Below are 18,763 nucleotides of genomic sequence, written 5' to 3' on the forward strand. Positions count from 1 at the left end.
CGGACACACCTATGTTGGAGAAATTATGTTTTCTTTCATGTAATTAGCAAGAGTCCATGAGCTAGTGACGTATGGGATAATGACTACCCAAGATGTGGATCTTTCCACACAAGAGTCACTAGAGAGGGAGGGATAAAATAAAGACAGCCAATTCCTGCTGAAAATAATCCACACCCAAAATAAAGTTTAACGAAAAACATAAGCAGAAGATTCAAACTGAAACCGCTGCCTGAAGTACTTTTCTACCAAAAACTGCTTCAGAAGAAGAAAATACATCAAAATGGTAGAATTTAGTAAAAGTATGCAAAGAGGACCAAGTTGCTGCTTTGCAAATCTGATCAACCGAAGCTTCATTCCTAAACGCCCAGGAAGTAGAAACTGACCTAGTAGAATGAGCTGTAATTCTCTGAGGCGGAGTTTTACCCGACTCAACATAGGCAAGATGAATTAAAGATTTCAACCAAGATGCCAAAGAAATGGCAGAAGCTTTCTGGCTTTTTCTAGAACCGGAAAAGATAACAAATAGACTAGAAGTCTTTCTGAAAGATTTAGTAGCTTCAACATAATATTTCAAAGCTCTAACAACATCCAAAGAATGCAACGATTTCTCCTTAGAATTCTTAGGATTAGGACATAATGAAGGAACCACAATTTCTCTACTAATGTTGTTGGAATTCACAACTTTAGGTAAAAATTCAAAAGAAGTTCGCAACACCGCCTTATCCTGATGAAAAATCAGAAAAGGAGACTCACAAGAAAGAGCAGATAATTCAGAAACTCTTCTGGCAGAAGAGATGGCCAAAAGGAACAAAACTTTCCAAGAAAGTAATTTAATGTCCAATGAATGCATAGGTTCAAACGGAGGAGCTTGAAGAGCCCCCAGAACCAAATTCAAACTCCAAGGAGGAGAAATTGACTTAATGACAGGTTTTATACGAACCAAAGCTTGTACAAAACAATGAATATCAGGAAGAATAGCAATATTTCTGTGAAAAAGAACAGAAAGAGCAGAGATTTGTCCTTTCAAGGAACTTGCGGACAAACCTTTATCTAAACCATCCTGAAGAAACTGTAAAATTCTCGGAATTCTAAAAGAATGCCAAGAAAAATGATGAGAAAGACACCAAGAAATATAAGTCTTCCAGACTCTATAATATATCTCTCTAGATACAGATTTACGAGCCTGTAACATAGTATTAATCACAGCGTCAGAGAAACCTCTTTGACGAAGAATCAAGCGTTCAATCTCCATATCTTTAAATTTAAGGATTTCAGATCCTGATGGAAAAAAGGACCTTGTGACAGAAGGTCTGGTCTTAATGGAAGAGTCCACGGTTGGCAAGAGGCCATCCGGACAAGATCCGCATACCAAAACCTGTGAGGCCATGCCGGAGCTACCAGCAGAACAAACGAGCATTCCTTCAGAATCTTGGAGATTACTCTTGGAAGAAGAACTAGAGGCGGAAAGATATAGGCAGGATGATACTTCCAAGGAAGTGATAATGCATCCACTGCCTCCGCCTGAGGATCCCGGGATCTGGACAGATACCTGGGAAGTTTCTTGTTTAGATGGGACGCCATCAAATCTATTTCTGGAAGTTCCCACATTTGAACGATCTGAAGAAATACCTCTGGGTGAAGAGACCATTCGCCCGGATGCAACGTTTGGCGACTGAGATAATCCGCTTCCCAATTGTCTACACCTGGGATATGAACCGCAGAGATTAGACAGGAGCTGGATTCCGCCCAAACCAAAATTCGAGATACTTCTTTCATAGCCAGAGGACTGTGAGTTCCTCCTTGATGATTGATGTATGCCACAGTTGTGACATTGTCTGTCTGAAAACAAATGAACGATTCTCTCTTCAGAAGAGGCCAAAACTGAAGAGCTCTGAAAATTGCACGGAGTTCCAAAATATTGATCGGTAATCTCACCTCCTGAGATTCCCAAACTCCTTGTGCCGTCAGAGATCCCCACACAGCTCCCCAACCTGTGAGACTTGCATCTGTTGAAATTACAGTCCAGGTCGGAAGCACAAAAGAAGCCCCCTGAATTAAACGATGGTGATCTGTCCACCACGTTAGAGAGTGTCGAACAATCGGTTTTAAAGATATTAATTGAGATATCTTTGTGTAATCCTTGCACCATTGATTCAGCATACAAAGCTGAAGAGGTCGCATGTGAAAACGAGCAAAGGGGATCGCGTCCGATGCAGCAGTCATAAGACCTAGAATTTCCATGCATAAGGCTACCGAAGGGAATGATTGTGACTGAAGGTTTCGACAAGCTGCCATCAGTTTTAGACGCCTCTTGTCTGTTAAAGACAGAGTCATGGACACTGAATCTATTTGGAAACCCAGAAAGGTTACCCTTGTCTGAGGAATCAATGAACTTTTTGGTAAATTGATCCTCCAACCATGATCTTGAAGAAACAACACAAGTCGATTCGTATGAAATTCTGCTAAATGTAAAGACTGAGCAAGTACCAAGATATCGTCCAAATAAGGAAATACCACAATACCCTGTTCTCTGATTACAGACAGAAGGGCACCGAGAACCTTTGTAAAAATTCTTGGAGCTGTAGCAAGGCCAAACGGCAGAGCCACAAACTGGTAATGCTTGTCCAGAAAAGAGAATCTCAGGAACCGATAATGATCCGGATGAATCGGAATATGCAGATATGCATCCTGTAAATCTATTGTGGACATATAATTCCCTTGCTGAACAAAAGGCAAGATAGTCCTTACAGTTACCATCTTGAACGTTGGTATCCTTACATAACGATTCAATATTTTTAGATCCAGAACTGGTCTGAAGGAATTCTCCTTCTTTGGTACAATGAAGAGATTTGAATAAAACCCCATCCCCTGTTCCTGAACTGGAACTGGCATAATTACTCCAGTCAACTCTAGATCTGAAACACAATTCAGAAATGCTTGAGCTTTTACTGGATTTACTGGGACACGGGAAAGAAAAAATCTCTTTGCAGGAGGTCTCATCTTGAAACCAATTCTGTACCCTTCTGAAACAATGTTCTGAATCCAAAGATTGTGAACAGAATTGATCCAAATTTCTTTGAAAAAACGTAACCTGCCCCCTACCAGCTGAGCTGGAATGAGGGCCGCACCTTCATGTGGACTTAGAAGCAGGCTTTGCCTTTCTGGCTGGCTTGGATTTATTCCAGATTGGAGATGGTTTCCAAACTGAAACTGCTCCTGAGGATGAAGGATCAGGTTTTTGTTCTTTGTTGAAACGAAAGGAAAGAAAACGATTATTAGCTCTGTTTTTACCCTTAGATTTTTTATCCTGTGGTAAAAAAGTTCCTTTCCCACCAGTAACAGTTGAAATAATAGAATCCAACTGAGAACCAAATAATTTGTTACCCTGGAAAGAAATGGAAAGTAGAGTTGATTTAGAAGCCATATCAGCATTCCAAGTCTTAAGCCATAAAGCTCTTCTAGCTAAAATAGCTAGAGACATAAACCTGACATCAACTCTGATAATATCAAAGATGGCATCACAGATAAAATTATTAGCATGCTGAAGAAGAATAATAATATCATGAGAATCATGATGTGTTACTTGTTGCGCTAAGGTTTCCAACCAAAAAGTTGAAGCTGCAGCAACATCAGCCAAAGATATAGCAGGTCTAAGAAGATTACCTGAACACAGATAAGCTTTTCTTAGAAAGGATTCAATTTTCCTATCTAAAGGATCCTTAAACGAAGTACCATCTGACGTAGGAATAGTAGTACGTTTAGCAAGGGTAGAAATAGCCCCATCAACTTTAGGAATTTTTGTCCCAAAATTCTAATCTGTCAGACGGCACAGGATATAATTGCTTAAAACGTTTAGAAGGAGTAAATGAATTACCCAATTTATCCCATTCTTTGGAAATTACTGCAGAAATAGCATTAGGAATAGGAAAAACTTCTGGAATAACCACAGGAGATTTAAATACCTTATCCAAACGTTTAGAATTAGTATCAAGAGGACCAGAATCCACTATTTCTAAAGCAATTAGAACTTCTTTAAGTAAAGAACGAATAAATTCCATTTAAAATAAATATGAAGATTTATCAGCATCAACCTCTGAGACAGAATCCTCTGAACCAGAAGAGTCAGAATCAGAATGATGATGTTCATTTAAAAATTCATCTGTAGGGAGAGAAGTTTTAAAAGATTTTTTACGTTTACTAGAAGGAGAAATAACAGACATAGCCTTCTTTATGGATTCAGAAACAAAATCTCGTATGTTATCAGGAACATTCTGCACCTTAGATGTTGAAGGAACTGCAACAGGCAATGGTACTTTACTAAAGGAAATATCTGCATTAACAAGTTTGTCATGACAATCAATACAAACAACAGCTGGAGGAATAGCTACCAAAAGTTTACAGCAGATACACTTAGCTTTGGTAGATCCAGCACTAGACAGCGATTTTCCTGTAGTATCTTCTGACTCAGATGCAACGTGAGACATCTTGCAATATGTAAGAGAAAAAACAACATATAAAGCAAAATTGATCAAATTCCTTAAAAGACAGTTTCAGGAATGGGAAAAAATGCCAAAGAACAAGCTTCTAGCAACCAGAAGCAATGAAAAATGAGACTTAAATAATGTGGAGACAAAAGCGACGCCCATATTTTTTAGCGCCAAATAAGACGCCCACATTATTTGGCGCCTAAATGCTTTTTGGCGCCAAAAATGACGCCACATCCGGAACGCCGACATTTTTGGCGCAAAATAACGTCAAAAAATGACGCAACTTCCGGCGACACGTATGACGCCGGAAACGGAAAAGAATTTTTGCGCCAAAAAAGTCTGCGCCATGAATGACGCAATAAAATGAAGCATTTTCAGCCCCCGCGAGCCTAACAGCCCACAGGGAAAATAGTCAAATTTTTGAAGGTAAGAAAAAATTATTAAATCAAATGCATTATCCCAAATATGAAACTGACTGTCTGAAAAATAAGGAAAGTTGAACATTCTGAGTCAAGGCAAATAAATGTTTGAATACATATATTTAGAACTTTATAAACAAAGTGCCCAACCATAGCTTAGAGTGTCACAGAAAATAAGATTTACTTACCCCAGGACACTCATCTACATGTTTGTAGAAAGCCAAACCAGTACTGAAACGAGAATCAGCAGAGGTAATGGTATATATAAGAGTATATCGTCGATCTGAAAAGGGAGGTAAGAGATGAATCTCTACGACCGATAACAGAGAACCTATGAAATAGACCCCGTAGAAGGAGATCACTGCATTCAAATAGGCAATACTCTCCTCACATCCCTCTGACATTCACTGCACGCTGAGAGGAAAACCGGGCTCCAACTTGCTGCGGAGCGCATATCAACGTAGAATCTAGCACAAACTTACTTCACCACCTCCATCGGAGGCAAAGTTTGTAAAACTGAATTGTGGGTGTGGTGAGGGGTGTATTTATAGGCATTTTGAGGTTTGGGAAACTTTGCCCCTCCTGGTAGGAATGTATATCCCATACGTCACTAGTTCATGGACTCTTGCTAATTACATGAAAGAAAAAGACTTTCCAATATACTTCCATAATCAAAAACATCACATTATTTTTACATGCACACTTTGAGGCCGCAGCGCCAACTGAGCATGTGCAAAGTGCTATTGTATTGTCTTTTTATTGTGTATTTGCCAATTATTAAATTTTACTGTATTTAGTGTTCCTTTCATGGAAATATAAGTCAGTCTAGACACAGCAAAGTAAAATCAATACACTTAAAGAAGTACAACAGATCTTCCAAATTTCAGAGCAATGGTATCGAAAATGTGCATAGACAGACACGTTTTTAAGACGAATTTCATATTGTTAAGCGCTTTGTAGTCCTTCCATATCAAAATTGCAATGTGGGTGCACAAAACGACATAACCAGGTTTCTTAGAAACAAAAAAATTAACTTACCCAATGTACTTCTCTCTTAGGATTCTCAAAATTTCATTGAACACATCGGGATCCAAAGCTTTTTGAAATAGTTTAGTGTAATTAGATGGCTCAATTTGCTGTTAGAATGAAAGGAAAATACATTTGAAAACAAATATTTCAGTTTATGTGGATTTTTTTTTGTTGACTTGTGAATTCATGTACATTTAAAAGGGACAGTAAACATTCAAAATAATGATATATAATTCATAGTGCAGAATTATATAGCATTATCTTAGCGGCACCTTTATACATCTAAAGCATTTCCTGATTTTTTTTATCCCAAAGTTGGACTCCACTCAAGGTTCTACTGAGCGGGTCTTGTTTTTCAAATGCATTTTGTGGGCATGCTGTCTAGTCACAGCTCGCCCGATCATGCCATTGAAGTGAATCTAGCACGCTATCTTCAAGGGCGCGATCGGGCAGGCTGTGACTAGACAGCGAGCCCACAAACGCATTTGAAAAACAAGACCCGCTCAGTAGAACCTTGAGCGGAGTCCAACTTTGGTATAAAAAAAAAATCAGTAAATGCTTTAGATGTATAAAGGTGCTGCAAAGATAATGCTATATAATTCTGCACTATGTGCAGAATTGTATATCATTATTTTGTATGTTTACTGTCCCTTTAAGCTAAGATGGGGGGGGGGTAAAGTAACATTTGTGTTGCTGTTTAAGCCTTTACATTTTACTAGTAACAATGAAAAAAAGTCACTTTATCTTAAGACAATCAACCATTATAGATTGAATCATGGAGTTGACTGCACTGTATGATCATAAACAAACAAATAGCCTGTTTAATGGTATATTGGTTGCTATGGCTTTAGGTTTTCAAATGAATCAGCACAGCAATTACAAACTAGCTGATGATTTCTTACTTTCAGGTATAGGTACAATATCTCAAGGTTCCCTTTCAGTCTTCTGAAGTCTGACTCAAGCTGAAATGAATTTGTAGGTACTGCAGGGACTTCATTACTTAAAGATGGAGGAAGAGACAATGGAACTTCTTCCACTTTTGGAGGTTGCGGCTGAGATGAAATGGGAACAGAGGTTGCTGGCCTGTATGAATTAGGATACAAATAAATAAAAATTTGACAGAGACCTTACACATTTTATTTTTACTTTATCTCTAATACATATTATTGTGTACTATTATATAGATTTCAACACAAACAATATTGCAACAATAAAATATTCCTGATACTTAAAGAGACATAAAACCCAAAATATTTTATGGTTCAGATAGAGAATACAATTTAATTTTTTTCCCCCATCTTACTTCTATTATAAAATTTGGTGCGTTTTGTTGTTAATCTTTGTAGAAGAAATATTTAGATAAGTAACGTGCACATGTCTGGAGCACTACATGACAGGAAATAGTGCTGCCATCTAGACTGTTCTAGGGTAAATTTAGCGACTCCACTATAGCACATAACAAAGCAATGCAATAAACATTATAAAACCCCTTAAGAAAGTTCTAGAGGAAAAGAAACCACGTACCCTCGACTAAGCTCGGCTTAGCGTGCATGGTCTCTGTAAAGCTGCTGAGCATGGAATTAAACATGATTGTCAAACTTGCCCAAAACAACTGACTGTTTAAATGGCAAAGAGAGCGGCAAAAACTCGATGTGCACATAACCGAGAAAGCATGCGCTAACCTGACATGCGTACATCAATGCACGGATGGGCGCTAACCCGACAGACAAAACCAGATGCGAAAACTTACCTGCAACTCCTAGAAGACTAAGGGACGTGCGCTTACCCTATGTGGATAACCAGACGTGCGCAAACCCTGTGCGCAAAAACAGACTGCTGCGTGAAAAACTAAGCAAGACAGAAAACCCGCCTTACAAAGCAAATGGAATAGTGAAGGATCTGTCCCAGGGCCATATATAATAACATATATAGAAAAACTTTTAAAAATTTAAAAATGTAGCTAAAGGAGTGTCTATATATTAAAATCAAATACTTACCCATAGACACTCGTCCACTATCAAACAGGTAGTAGACAGCCAAACCAGTACTGAAACATATCAGCAGAGTATATGGAATAGGACTATAATGTAGATCTGTAAAGGAAGACAGAAGACACGTCCCTGTGACCAATTACAGAGGACCTATGAAGGATTTTCTATGAAGAGAAACCATTGTATCATAAACAATACCCCAAACACATCCCTCTGACAAGCCATTGTACTCTGAAGGAACCGAGCCTCAACATAGACTGAAAACCCCTTTGTCTGAAAAACACATGTACATGTTCATTCTTCGACCACCTCCAGTGGAGGCAAAGTAAAGACTGAGGTATATGTGAGGGGTTTTATAGAGCTCTTGGGATTTGGGAATCTTAACCTCCTAATAGTGGAAGAGAAGAGTCATTCTCATGAGTAATGGTTCGTGGACTCTCACCACCTGAATGAAAGAAAGACAGGTATTTTTCCTCTTTAGCCACATCCTATTGTAAAGGGATCTTAATTTACTTCTATTATCAAATTTTATTCATTGTCTTGGTATCCTTCATTGAAGATTATACCTATATAAGCTTAGGAGCAGTAGTGCAGTACTGGAAACTAGCTGGTGATTGATGTCTGCAGATATGTGCATCTTGTCATTGGCTCACCAGATGTGTTCCTAGCATACTAAGAGAACAAACCAAATTTAATAACAAAAACAAAATTTATGCTTACCTGATAAATTTCTTTCTTCAAGATAGTCCACATGTTCATCTTAATTACAGTTGGGATATCACTCCTCGCCAGCAGGAAGAGGCAAAGAGCACCACAGTAAAACTGTTGAGTATAACTTCCCTACCCACAACCCCCAGTCATTCGACCGAAAGTAAATGGAGAAAGGAAAGTAACACAAGGTCCAGAGGTGTCTGAGGTTTAGTAAAAAATTCTTATAAAAAGTCAAAAGAGGGTGGGGGTCCATGGACTCACCCTATCTTGAAGAAATAAATTTATCAGATAAGCATACATTTTGTTTTCTTTCAAAGATATGGTGAGTCCACGGGTTCATCTTAATTACTGTTGGGAACCAATACCCAAGCTAGAGGACACAGATGAAAAAAGGAGGGGTTAAGAACAAGCATGCCTAAACGGAAGGCACCACCACTTGCAGAACCTTTCTCCCAAAAGCCGCCTCAGCCAAGGCAAAGGTATCAAATCTGTAAAATTTTGAAAAAGGTATGTAAAGAAGACCAAGTTGCAGCCTTGCAAATTTATTCCATTGAGGCTTCATTCTTAAAAACCCAAGAAGAGGCAACAGCCCTGGTGGAATGAGCCGTAATTCTCTCTGGAGGTTGCTTCCCAGCAGACTCATATGCCAGGTGAATCACTCTTTGCAACCAAAAAGAAAGAGAAGCAGTAGCCTTTAGACCTCTATGTTTCCCAGAAAAACAAACAAAAAGAGCTGAGGACTTGCGAAAGCTCTTAGTAGCCTCCAAATAGAATTTAAGAGCACGAACCACATCCAGATTGTGCAACAGACGTTCTTTAACCGAAGAAGGCTTCAGACACAGCGAAGGAACAACAATCTCCTGATTAATATTCTAAGTAGAAACAACTTTAGGAAGGAACCCCAACTTAGTGCGAAGAACCTAAGATAAGGGGAATCAAACTGCAAGGCAGAAATTTCAGATACTCTCCGTGCAGAAGAAATAGCCAAAAGAAATAAAACCTTCCAGGACAACAATTTAATGTCTATAGAATGCATTGGCTCAAACAGAGCCCACTGCAAAACGTTAACCCCTTAATGACCGGACCATTTTTCAATTTTCTTACCCTTAATGACAATGGCTATTTTTACATTTCTGCAGTGTTTGTGTTTAGCTGTAATTTTCCTCTTACTCATTTACTGTACCCACACATATTATATACCGTTTTTCTCGCCATTAAATGGACTTTCTAAAGATACCATTATTTTCATCATGTCTTATAATTTACTAAAAAAAAAAAAACCACACTTTTTCTAACTTTGACCCCCAAAATCTGTTACACATCTACAATCACCAAAAAACACCCATGCTAAATAGTTTCTAAATTTTGTCCTGAGTTTAGAAATACCAAATGTTTACACGTTCTTTGCTTTTTTTGCAATTTATGGGGCAATAAATACAAGTAGCACTTCGCTATTTCCAAACCACTTTTTTTCAAAATTAGCGCTAGTTACATTGGAACCCTGATATCTGTCAGGAATACCTGAATATCCCTTGACATGTATATATTTTTTTTTAGAAGACAACCCAAAGTATTGATCTAGGCCCATTTTGGTATATTTCATGCCACCATTTCACCGCCAAATGCGATCAAAAAAAAAAAAAAAAGTTCACTTTTTCACAAAATTTGTCACAAACTTTAGGTTTCCCACTGAAATTATTTATAAACAGCTTCTGCAATTATGGCACAAATGGTTGTAAATGCTTCTCTGGGATCCCCTTTTTTTAGAAATAGCAGACTTATATGGCTTTGGGGTTGCTTTTTGGTAATTAGAAGGCCGCTAAATGCCGCTGCGCACCACACATGTTTTATGCCCAGGAGTGAAGGGGTTAATTAGGGAGCTTGTAGGGAGCTTGTAGGGTTAATTTTAGCTTTAGTGTAGTGTAGTAGACAACCCCAAGTATTGATCTAGGCCCATTTTGGTATATTTTATGCCACCATTTCACCGCCAAATGCGAGCAAATAATAAAAAATCGCTAACTTTTTCACTATTTTAAGTTTCTTACTGAAATTATTTCAAACAGCTTGTGCTATTATGGCAGAAATTGTTGTAAAAGCTTCTCTGGGATCCCCTTTGTTCATAAATAGCAGACTTATATGGCTTTGGTGTTGCTTTTTGGTATTATTCCCAGCAGTGAAGGGGTTAAATTAGGTAGCTTGTAGGGAGCTTGCAGGGTTAATTTTAGAGATCAGCTTCCCACCTGACACATCCCACCCCCTGATCCCTCCCAAACAGCTCTCTTCCCTCCCCCACCCCACAATTGTTCCCGCCATCTTAATTACTGGCAGAAAGTCTGCCAGTACTAAATAAGAGTTTTTTGTTTTTTTTTAAATAAAAATAATAAAATATTTTAGCTGTGATGGACCCCTGCCTTAGCCCCAACCTCCCTGATCCCCCCCCCCTCCAGCTCTCTAACCCTCTCCCCTACCTAATTACCACCATCTTGGGTACTGGCAGTACCCAGTTTGGCCCCAAACCCCCCCCAAAAAGTATTTTAATTTAATTTTTTAACTTTAAAACTATTTCTGTAGTGTAGCAGCCCCCCCACAATACCCCCACCCCCTCCCCCTCCCAGATCCTTTTATATTTGAATTTTTTTTTTTACTTTTTCTCCCTTTCTGCCTGATTCATTGGTGTCAGTGTGGCTGTGTGCACGTGCGCCCCGTGCACGCGCGCCCAGTGCACCAGCCCATGGACGTTAACGTGCACGCGCACCCTTGTGCATGCGCACGCGCATCGTGCACGCGCGTGCTCACTCTCACACCCGGACAGTGCACTACCAGACACTGGCACCATCGCTACCGGTGCAGAGAGGGCCACAGAGTGGCTCTCTCTGCATCGGAGGCTTGTAAAGTGGTATTGCAGGATGCCTCCATATCGAGGCATCACTGCAATACCCTCAGAGCTGCTGGAAGCATTTGTGATCGCTTCCAGCACTCTGTTAGACAACTGACGTACCAGGTACGTCCATTGTCATTAACTGCTAGTTTTTGCATGACGTACCAGGTACGTCAGTTGTCATTAAGGGGTTAAGAACAAGATTAAGGCGCCAAGGTGGAGAAACAGGTTTAAACACAGGCCTGATTCTGACTAAGGACTGACAAAAAGCTTGTACGTCCAGCACATCTGCCAAGTGTTTATGTAACAAAACAGATAAAGCCAAAATTTGACCTTTTAAAAAGGTACTAACTGATAACCCTTTCTCCAGACCCTCCTGGAGAAAAGACAAAATTCTTGGAATCCTAACCCTACTCCAAGAGTAGCCCTTAGATTCACACCAACAAAGATATTTCCTCCATATCTTATGGTAAATCCTACGAGTAACAGGCTTACAAGCCTGAATCATGGTCTCAATGACCAACTCGGAGTACCCGCACTTAGACAGAATCAAGCATTCAATCTTCAAGCAGTCAGCTTCAGAGAAACGAGATTTGGATGAAGGAAGGGACCCTGAAGTAGAAGGTCCTTCCTCAAGGGTAACCTCCACAGAGGTAAAGATGACATCTCCACTAGATCCGCATACCAGATCCTTCAAGGCCAAGCCGGTGCAGTTAGGATCATGATGCCCTTTCCTGTTTGATATGAGCAATTACTCGTAGAAGTAGAGCAAATGGAGGAAATAGGTAAGCCAACCTGAAGTTCCAAGGAACTGCCAACGCATCTATTAGGAAGGCCTGAGGATCTCTCGAGCTGGATCCATACCTCGGAAGTTTGGCATATTGCCAAGACACCATCAGATCCAACTCCGGGATCTCCCATTTGGAGGTTAACCTGGAGAATACCTCCAGGTGAGGTTCCCACTCCCCTGGATAAAATGTCTGCCTTCTCAGGAAATCCGCTTTCTAGTTGTACACTCCCGGGATGTGAATGGCAGAGAGACAACTGTGAGCTTACGCCCACCGAATGATCCGAGCCATCTCCTTCATGGCTAGAGAGTTCCGAGTTCCCCCTTGGTGATTAATGTAAGCCACTGAGGTTATATTGTCCGATTAGAATCTGATAAACTGGGCCAAAGACAATTGAGGCCAAGCTATCAGTGCGTTGTAAATAGCCCTCAACTCCAGGATGTTGATCGGCATCTCGGACTCGGGCCGAGTCCATAGACCCTGTGCCTTTAAGGAGTTCCACACTGCTCCCCAGCCCAACAGGCTGGCATCCGTGGTCATGATGACCCATGAAGGTCTCCGGAAGCAAGTGCCCTGTGACAGGTGCTCCTGAGAAAGCCACCACAGAAGAGAATCCTTTGTCAATTGATCTAGAACCATCTACGGGGATAGAGCCACATAATCTCCATTCCTCTGACTGAGCATGCACCACTGCAGACCTCTCAGATGAAATCGAGCAAATGGGACGATGTCCATGGAAGCCACCATCAGACCAATTACCTCCATACATTGTGCAACTGAGGGACGTACCGCCGCCTGCAGTAACCGGCAGGAGGATAGAATCTTTGCTATTCTGACCTTCAAGCAATCAAAGAAATGTTCCAGCCTCCAATAGTTTAAAAGACCTTTATTCTCTCATAAGCTAGGGTCTTAAGTAAAAAATACAACGTTTCAGGCCTGCTATAGGTCCTTAGTCATGTAAGGGCCTATAGCAGGCCTGAAACGTTGTATTTTTTACTTAAGACCCTAGCTTATGAGAGAATAAAGGTCTTTTAAACTATTGGAGGCTGGAACATTTCTTTGTTTGCTTGGAGTGTTTGCAGGACAAGGCAGATCCTGGGTTCGGTGCCCCACAAGCCACATACACTTTGGTGCTGTCTTCTATATCTGCTTTAAGGATCACTATTCTGACCTCCGTCAGAATAATCTTCATCAGAACGGAATCTATGATTGTCGCTAGGAAAACTACCCTTGTAGCTGGAATCAGGGAGCTCTCTTCCAAATTCACTTTCCATCCGTGAGATTGGAGAAAGGACAATAACATCTCCATCTGAGATGTTGCTTGAGGAAAGGAGATAAGGAGCTACTGCAATCCCCCTGGACCACACCACCGCCAAGAGGGCTCCTAGGATCTTTGAGAATATCTTGGGAGCCGTGGCAAGGACAAAAGGAAGAACCACAAACTGAAAGTGTTGGTCGAGAAAGGCAAACCTCAGGAACTTGTGATGATCTCTGTGAATGGGAACATGCAATTATGCATCATTTAGATCTATGGTCGTCATGAACTGACCCTCTTGAATCAAAGGAATAGTACGAATGGTTTCCAACTTGAAGGATGGAACCCTGAGGAATTTGTTTAAACATTTTAAGTCTAGAATGGGCCGGAAGGTCCCTTCTTTTTTGGAAACCACAAACAAGTTTGAGTAAAACCCCAGACCCTGTTCCTGCTCTAGAACAAGGACAATCATGAGAGATCTTGAACAGATTTCAAGAACGCCTCTCATTTTATTTGGTCTGCAGATAATCTGGACAGGTGAAACCTGCCCCTGGGAAAGCAATTTTTGAACTCCAACTTGTAGCCATGCGAAACAATTTCCACAGCCCAAGGGTCTGGAACGTTTCTTATCCAGACCTGAGAGAACTGAGACAGTCTGCCCCCTACCTGATTGAAGTCTGGATCGGAGGCAACCCCTTCATGCTGACTTCGAGTCTGTTGCAGGCTTTTTGGACTGTTTTCCCTTGCTCCAAGACTGATTTGCTTTCCAGGAGGGCTTGACTGAACTGAAGGGCAAGACAAGAGTTAAAGATCTTTGTTCTTCTGGCCTCTGTCTAGAGAATCTATAATGATTCCCAAGAATACCACCCTTGTAGCTGGAATTAATGAACTTTTTCCTAAATTCACCTTCCATCTGTGGGAGCGCAGAAAAGACAACAACTACTCCTTGTGGGAGCTTGCTTGTTGAAAAGATGACGCCTGAACCAGAATATCGTCCAGATAAGGCGCCACTGCAACTCTCCGCAACCTGAGCACCGCCAAAAATGCTCCCAGGACCTTCAAAAAATTCTGGGAGCCGTTGCAAGACCAAAATGAAGGGCCAAAAACTGAAAATGTTTGCCTAGAAAAGCAAACCTTAGAAACTTGTGATGATCTTTGTGGATGGGAATATGCAGATACGCATCTTTTAAATCCACAGTAGTCATGAACTGACCCTCCTGAACCAAAGGAAGGATGGAACGGATAGTATCCATCTTGAACAATGGAACTCTGAGAAACTTGTTTACACATTTGAGATCCAGAATAAGCCTGAAAGTTCCCTCCTTTTTGGGAACCGCAAACAGGTTGGAATAAAAACCCAAACCCTGCTCCTGAACTGGAACAGGAACTATAATTCCCAGATCTGAAAAATCCTGGATACAACGAAAGAACGCCTCTCTTTTTATCTGGTCTACAGATAATTATGAAAGGTGAATCCTGCCCCTGGGAGGAAAACTTTTGAACTCCAACTTGTATCCGTGGGATACCACGTCCACCGCCCAGGGATCTGGAACATTCTAAACCCAAGCCTGAGCGAAAAAGGAAAGTCTGCCCCCCACAAGATCTGCTACCGGGCCGGGGGAAGACTCTTCATGCTGACTTTGAGTAAGAGACAGGCTTCTTAGATTGCTTCCCCTTGCTCCAAGACTGACTTCCACGAGGACTTGGACTGTTCCTGCTTGGAAGAAGAGGGGGAAGGCTTTCCTGCAAAGTTACGAAAGGAACGAAAATTACTCTGACGACCCTTTGACTTATTTCTCTTATCCTGAGGAAGGGAATGACCCTTTCCTCCCGTAATATCTGAAATAATCTCAGCTAAGCCTGGCCCAAACAAGGTCTTACCCTTGTAAGGAATAGACAAAAGCTTAGACTTAGAAGACACATCCGCAGACCAAGACTTCAACCACAAAGCCCTGCGAGCCAAAACGGCAAAGCCAGAAATTTTAACTCCCAGCTTGATGACCTGCAAAGAGGCATCAGTGATAAAGGAATTAGCCAATTTAAGAGCCCTAATCCTATCCAAAATTTCCTCAAGAGGCGTATCTGCCTGAATAGAATCAGACAACAAATCAAACCAATATGCTGCCGCACTAGTGACGGTAGCAATACACACCGCAGGCTGCCATTGCAACCCCTGGTGAACATACATCCTTTTAAGTAACGCCTCCAACTTCTTATCCATAGGATCCTTAAAAGAACAGCTATCCTCTATGGGAATAGTAGTCCTCTTAGCTAAAGTGGAAATAGCTCCTTCCACCTTAGGAACTGTTTTCCAAGACTCCTTAACAGAATCAGCTATTGGAAACATTTTCTTAAAAATTGGAAAAGGGGAAAAAGGAATCCCAGGCTTCTCCCACTCTCGTGCAATAATCTCAGAAGCACAGTCTGGAACAGGAAAAACGTCCACCGCTGAAGGAACATCAAAATACTTATTCAGCTTACTAGATTTCTTTGGAGTGACTACAACTGTGGCATCAGAGTCATCCAAAGTAGCCAAAACTTCCTTGAGAAGCAGCCGTAGGTGCTCAAGCTTAAACCTGAAAGTAACCACCTCAGCATCAGCGGAAGGAACTATACTATCGGAGTCTGAAATCTCCCCCTCAGACGCCAACGAAGAATCCTCCCCCTCAGATCTATGAGAGGAACTATTCGACATAGCCACACCTGATTCAGACACCTTACTCCCTGAATCCTTATATCTCCTTTTACGCTTCCCCTGTAACAAAGGAAAAGCTGCCAGGGCATCAGTTACCGAAGAGGATATCTGGGTAACAATGTCCTGCAAGGAAACTCCAACAGGAGTAAAAAATGAAACACTGGGCACTGCATGTTTAGACACTACAGGATGGGACGTTTGAGGAGAAAGCCGCGGCATATCCTAGACAGGAGACCCCCGAACAGGATTTTAATTAGCTAAAGATGGCTCAGATTCAAAAAGTCTATCCCTATAATGTAATGTCCTATCAATACATGATGAACAAAAAGGGATTGGCTGTCCCACATTAGAGTCAAAGCATAAGCTACATGTAACATCTTGCAAAGCTTCTTGCTCCATCTTACACAAAAATAAATCAAATTGGCTTCCCAAAAATAAAAAATGTTACTGGCCTTAAAAAGACAACTTTTTTACTGCAAAAAAGTTTGCCCCCAGAGAAGTGCCATAAACCTTTCTTGTGACAATTAGAAAATATTAAATAGGCCCTTAACTGAGACCCATATGCCCGGCAGCAGGGCAAAACACAGATATGGAAAGGTTTCCTCCCTCCATAGACCCGTGGAACAATGAAAGTCTGACTAATCCTAATCAGGCATACAGGATAGGGCAGCACCAGACATGGAAGGCACAGTGAGAGAAAAAACCCCACCAGTTTCCAAATGCTAAAAAGCCACCACAGCTCTACTGGAGAGACTGATGTGGAACACAGCTAGACCCCAGAAAAAAAAACAGTACAACCTGCTCTGCTTCAAAAATAACAAACTCTTGACTGAAGAATCTTCAGACACCTAAAAACTTTACCACCTCCTTGCACAGGCAAACAGAATGACTGGGGTTTGTGGGTAAGGGAGTGGTATATAACAGCTTTGCTGTGGTGCTCTTTGTCTTCTCCTGCTGGCCAGAAGTGATATTCCCAACCATAATTATGATGATCCGTGGACTCACTGTGCCATTAGAAAGAAAAATATTTTATTACACAACTAAACTTCACCTCCTCCATGCATGAGAGGCAAAGAGAATGATAGGGGGTTGTGGGTAGTGAAGTGATACTTAACAGTTTTACTGTGGTGCTCTTTGCCGCCTCCTGCTGACGAGGAGTGATATCCCAACAGTAATTAAGATGAACCCGTGGACTCACCATATCTTTTTGTTAAAAACTGCAGTTTATCCCTTTTAAAGGGACAGTCAACACCAGAATTTTTGTTGTTTAAAATGAAAGATAATCCCTTTATTAACAATTCCCCAGTATTGCATATCCAACACAGTTATAATAATACACGTTTTACCTCTGTAATTATCTTGTATCTAAGCCTCTGCTGACTGCCCCCTTATTTCAGTTCTTTTGAAAGACATGCAGTTTAGCCAATCAGTGCTCACTCCTAGATCACTTTACGTGCATGAACTCTATGTTATCTATATGAAACATGTGAACTTATGCCCTCTAGTGGTCAAAATGTATTCAGATTAGAGGCAGTCTTCAAGGTCTAATAAATTAGCATATGAACCTCCTAGGTTTAGCTTTCAAGTAAGAATACCAAGAGAACAAAGCAAAATTGGTGATAAAAGTAAATTGGGAAGTTGTTTAAAATTGCATGCCCTATTTAAAAAATGAAAGTTTTTTTTGGACTTGACTGTCCCTTTAAGCTCAAATTGTTCAAATATACCGTTTCCAACACAAAAAATACTTCCCTTTAATGCAGCATTCTGCAAATACGCATTTGAACAGAAACATAATTTATGCTTACCTGATAAATTTATTTCTCTTGTGATGTATCAAGTCCACGGATTCATCCTTACTTGTGGGATATTCTCCTTCCCTACAGGAAGTGGCAAAGAGAGCACCCACAGCAGAGCTGTCTATATAGCTCCTCCCTTAGCTCCACCCTCCAGTCATTCGACCGAAGGCTAGGAAGAAAAAGGAGAAACTATAGGGTGCAGTGGTGACTGAAAGTTTTAAAATAAAAATATATATGCCTGTCTTAAAAAACAGGGTGGCCGTGGACTCGATACATCACAAGAGAAATAAATTTATCAGGTAAGCATAAATTGTTTTCTCTTGTAAGATGTATCGAGTCCACGGATTCATCCTTACTTGTGGGATACCAATACCAAAGCTTTAGGACACGAATTAAGGGAGGGACAAGACAGGGACCTTAAACGGAAGGCACCACTGCTTGTAAAACCTTTCTCCCAAAAATAGCCTCAGAAGAAGCAAAAGTATCGAATTTGTAAAATTTGGAAAAAGTATGAAGCGAAGACCAAGTCGCCGCCTTACAAATCTGATCAACAGAAGCCTCATTTTTAAAAACCCATGTGGAAGCCACAGCTCTAGTAGAATGAGCAGTAATTCTTTCAGGAGGCTGCTGTCCAGCAGTCTCATAGGCCAAACGGATGATGCTTTTCAGCCAAAAGGAAAGAGAGGTAGCCGTAGCCCTTTGACCTCTCCGTTT

The 18,763-nt window shown here is 40.9% G+C and overlaps 1 protein-coding gene across 1 annotated transcript in view; it reads right to left on the bottom strand.

Annotated features, from left to right (window-relative positions):
• Positions 1–18,763, bottom strand: part of RPAP3 (RNA polymerase II associated protein 3) — a 214,134-nt gene that overhangs the window by 35,611 nt on the left and 159,760 nt on the right. Inside the window, exons 14-15 of the mRNA XM_053716744.1 lie at positions 6,838–7,018; positions 5,945–6,042 (exon numbers count right to left, since the gene is read on the bottom strand). Of these exons, the coding sequence (XP_053572719.1) occupies positions 5,945–6,042; positions 6,838–7,018 (279 nt within the window). The remainder of the gene's footprint in view (positions 1–5,944; positions 6,043–6,837; positions 7,019–18,763) is intronic.

This window comes from Bombina bombina, chromosome 6 (genome assembly GCF_027579735.1).
Source record: "Bombina bombina isolate aBomBom1 chromosome 6, aBomBom1.pri, whole genome shotgun sequence".
Taxonomy (NCBI): domain Eukaryota; kingdom Metazoa; phylum Chordata; class Amphibia; order Anura; family Bombinatoridae; genus Bombina; species Bombina bombina.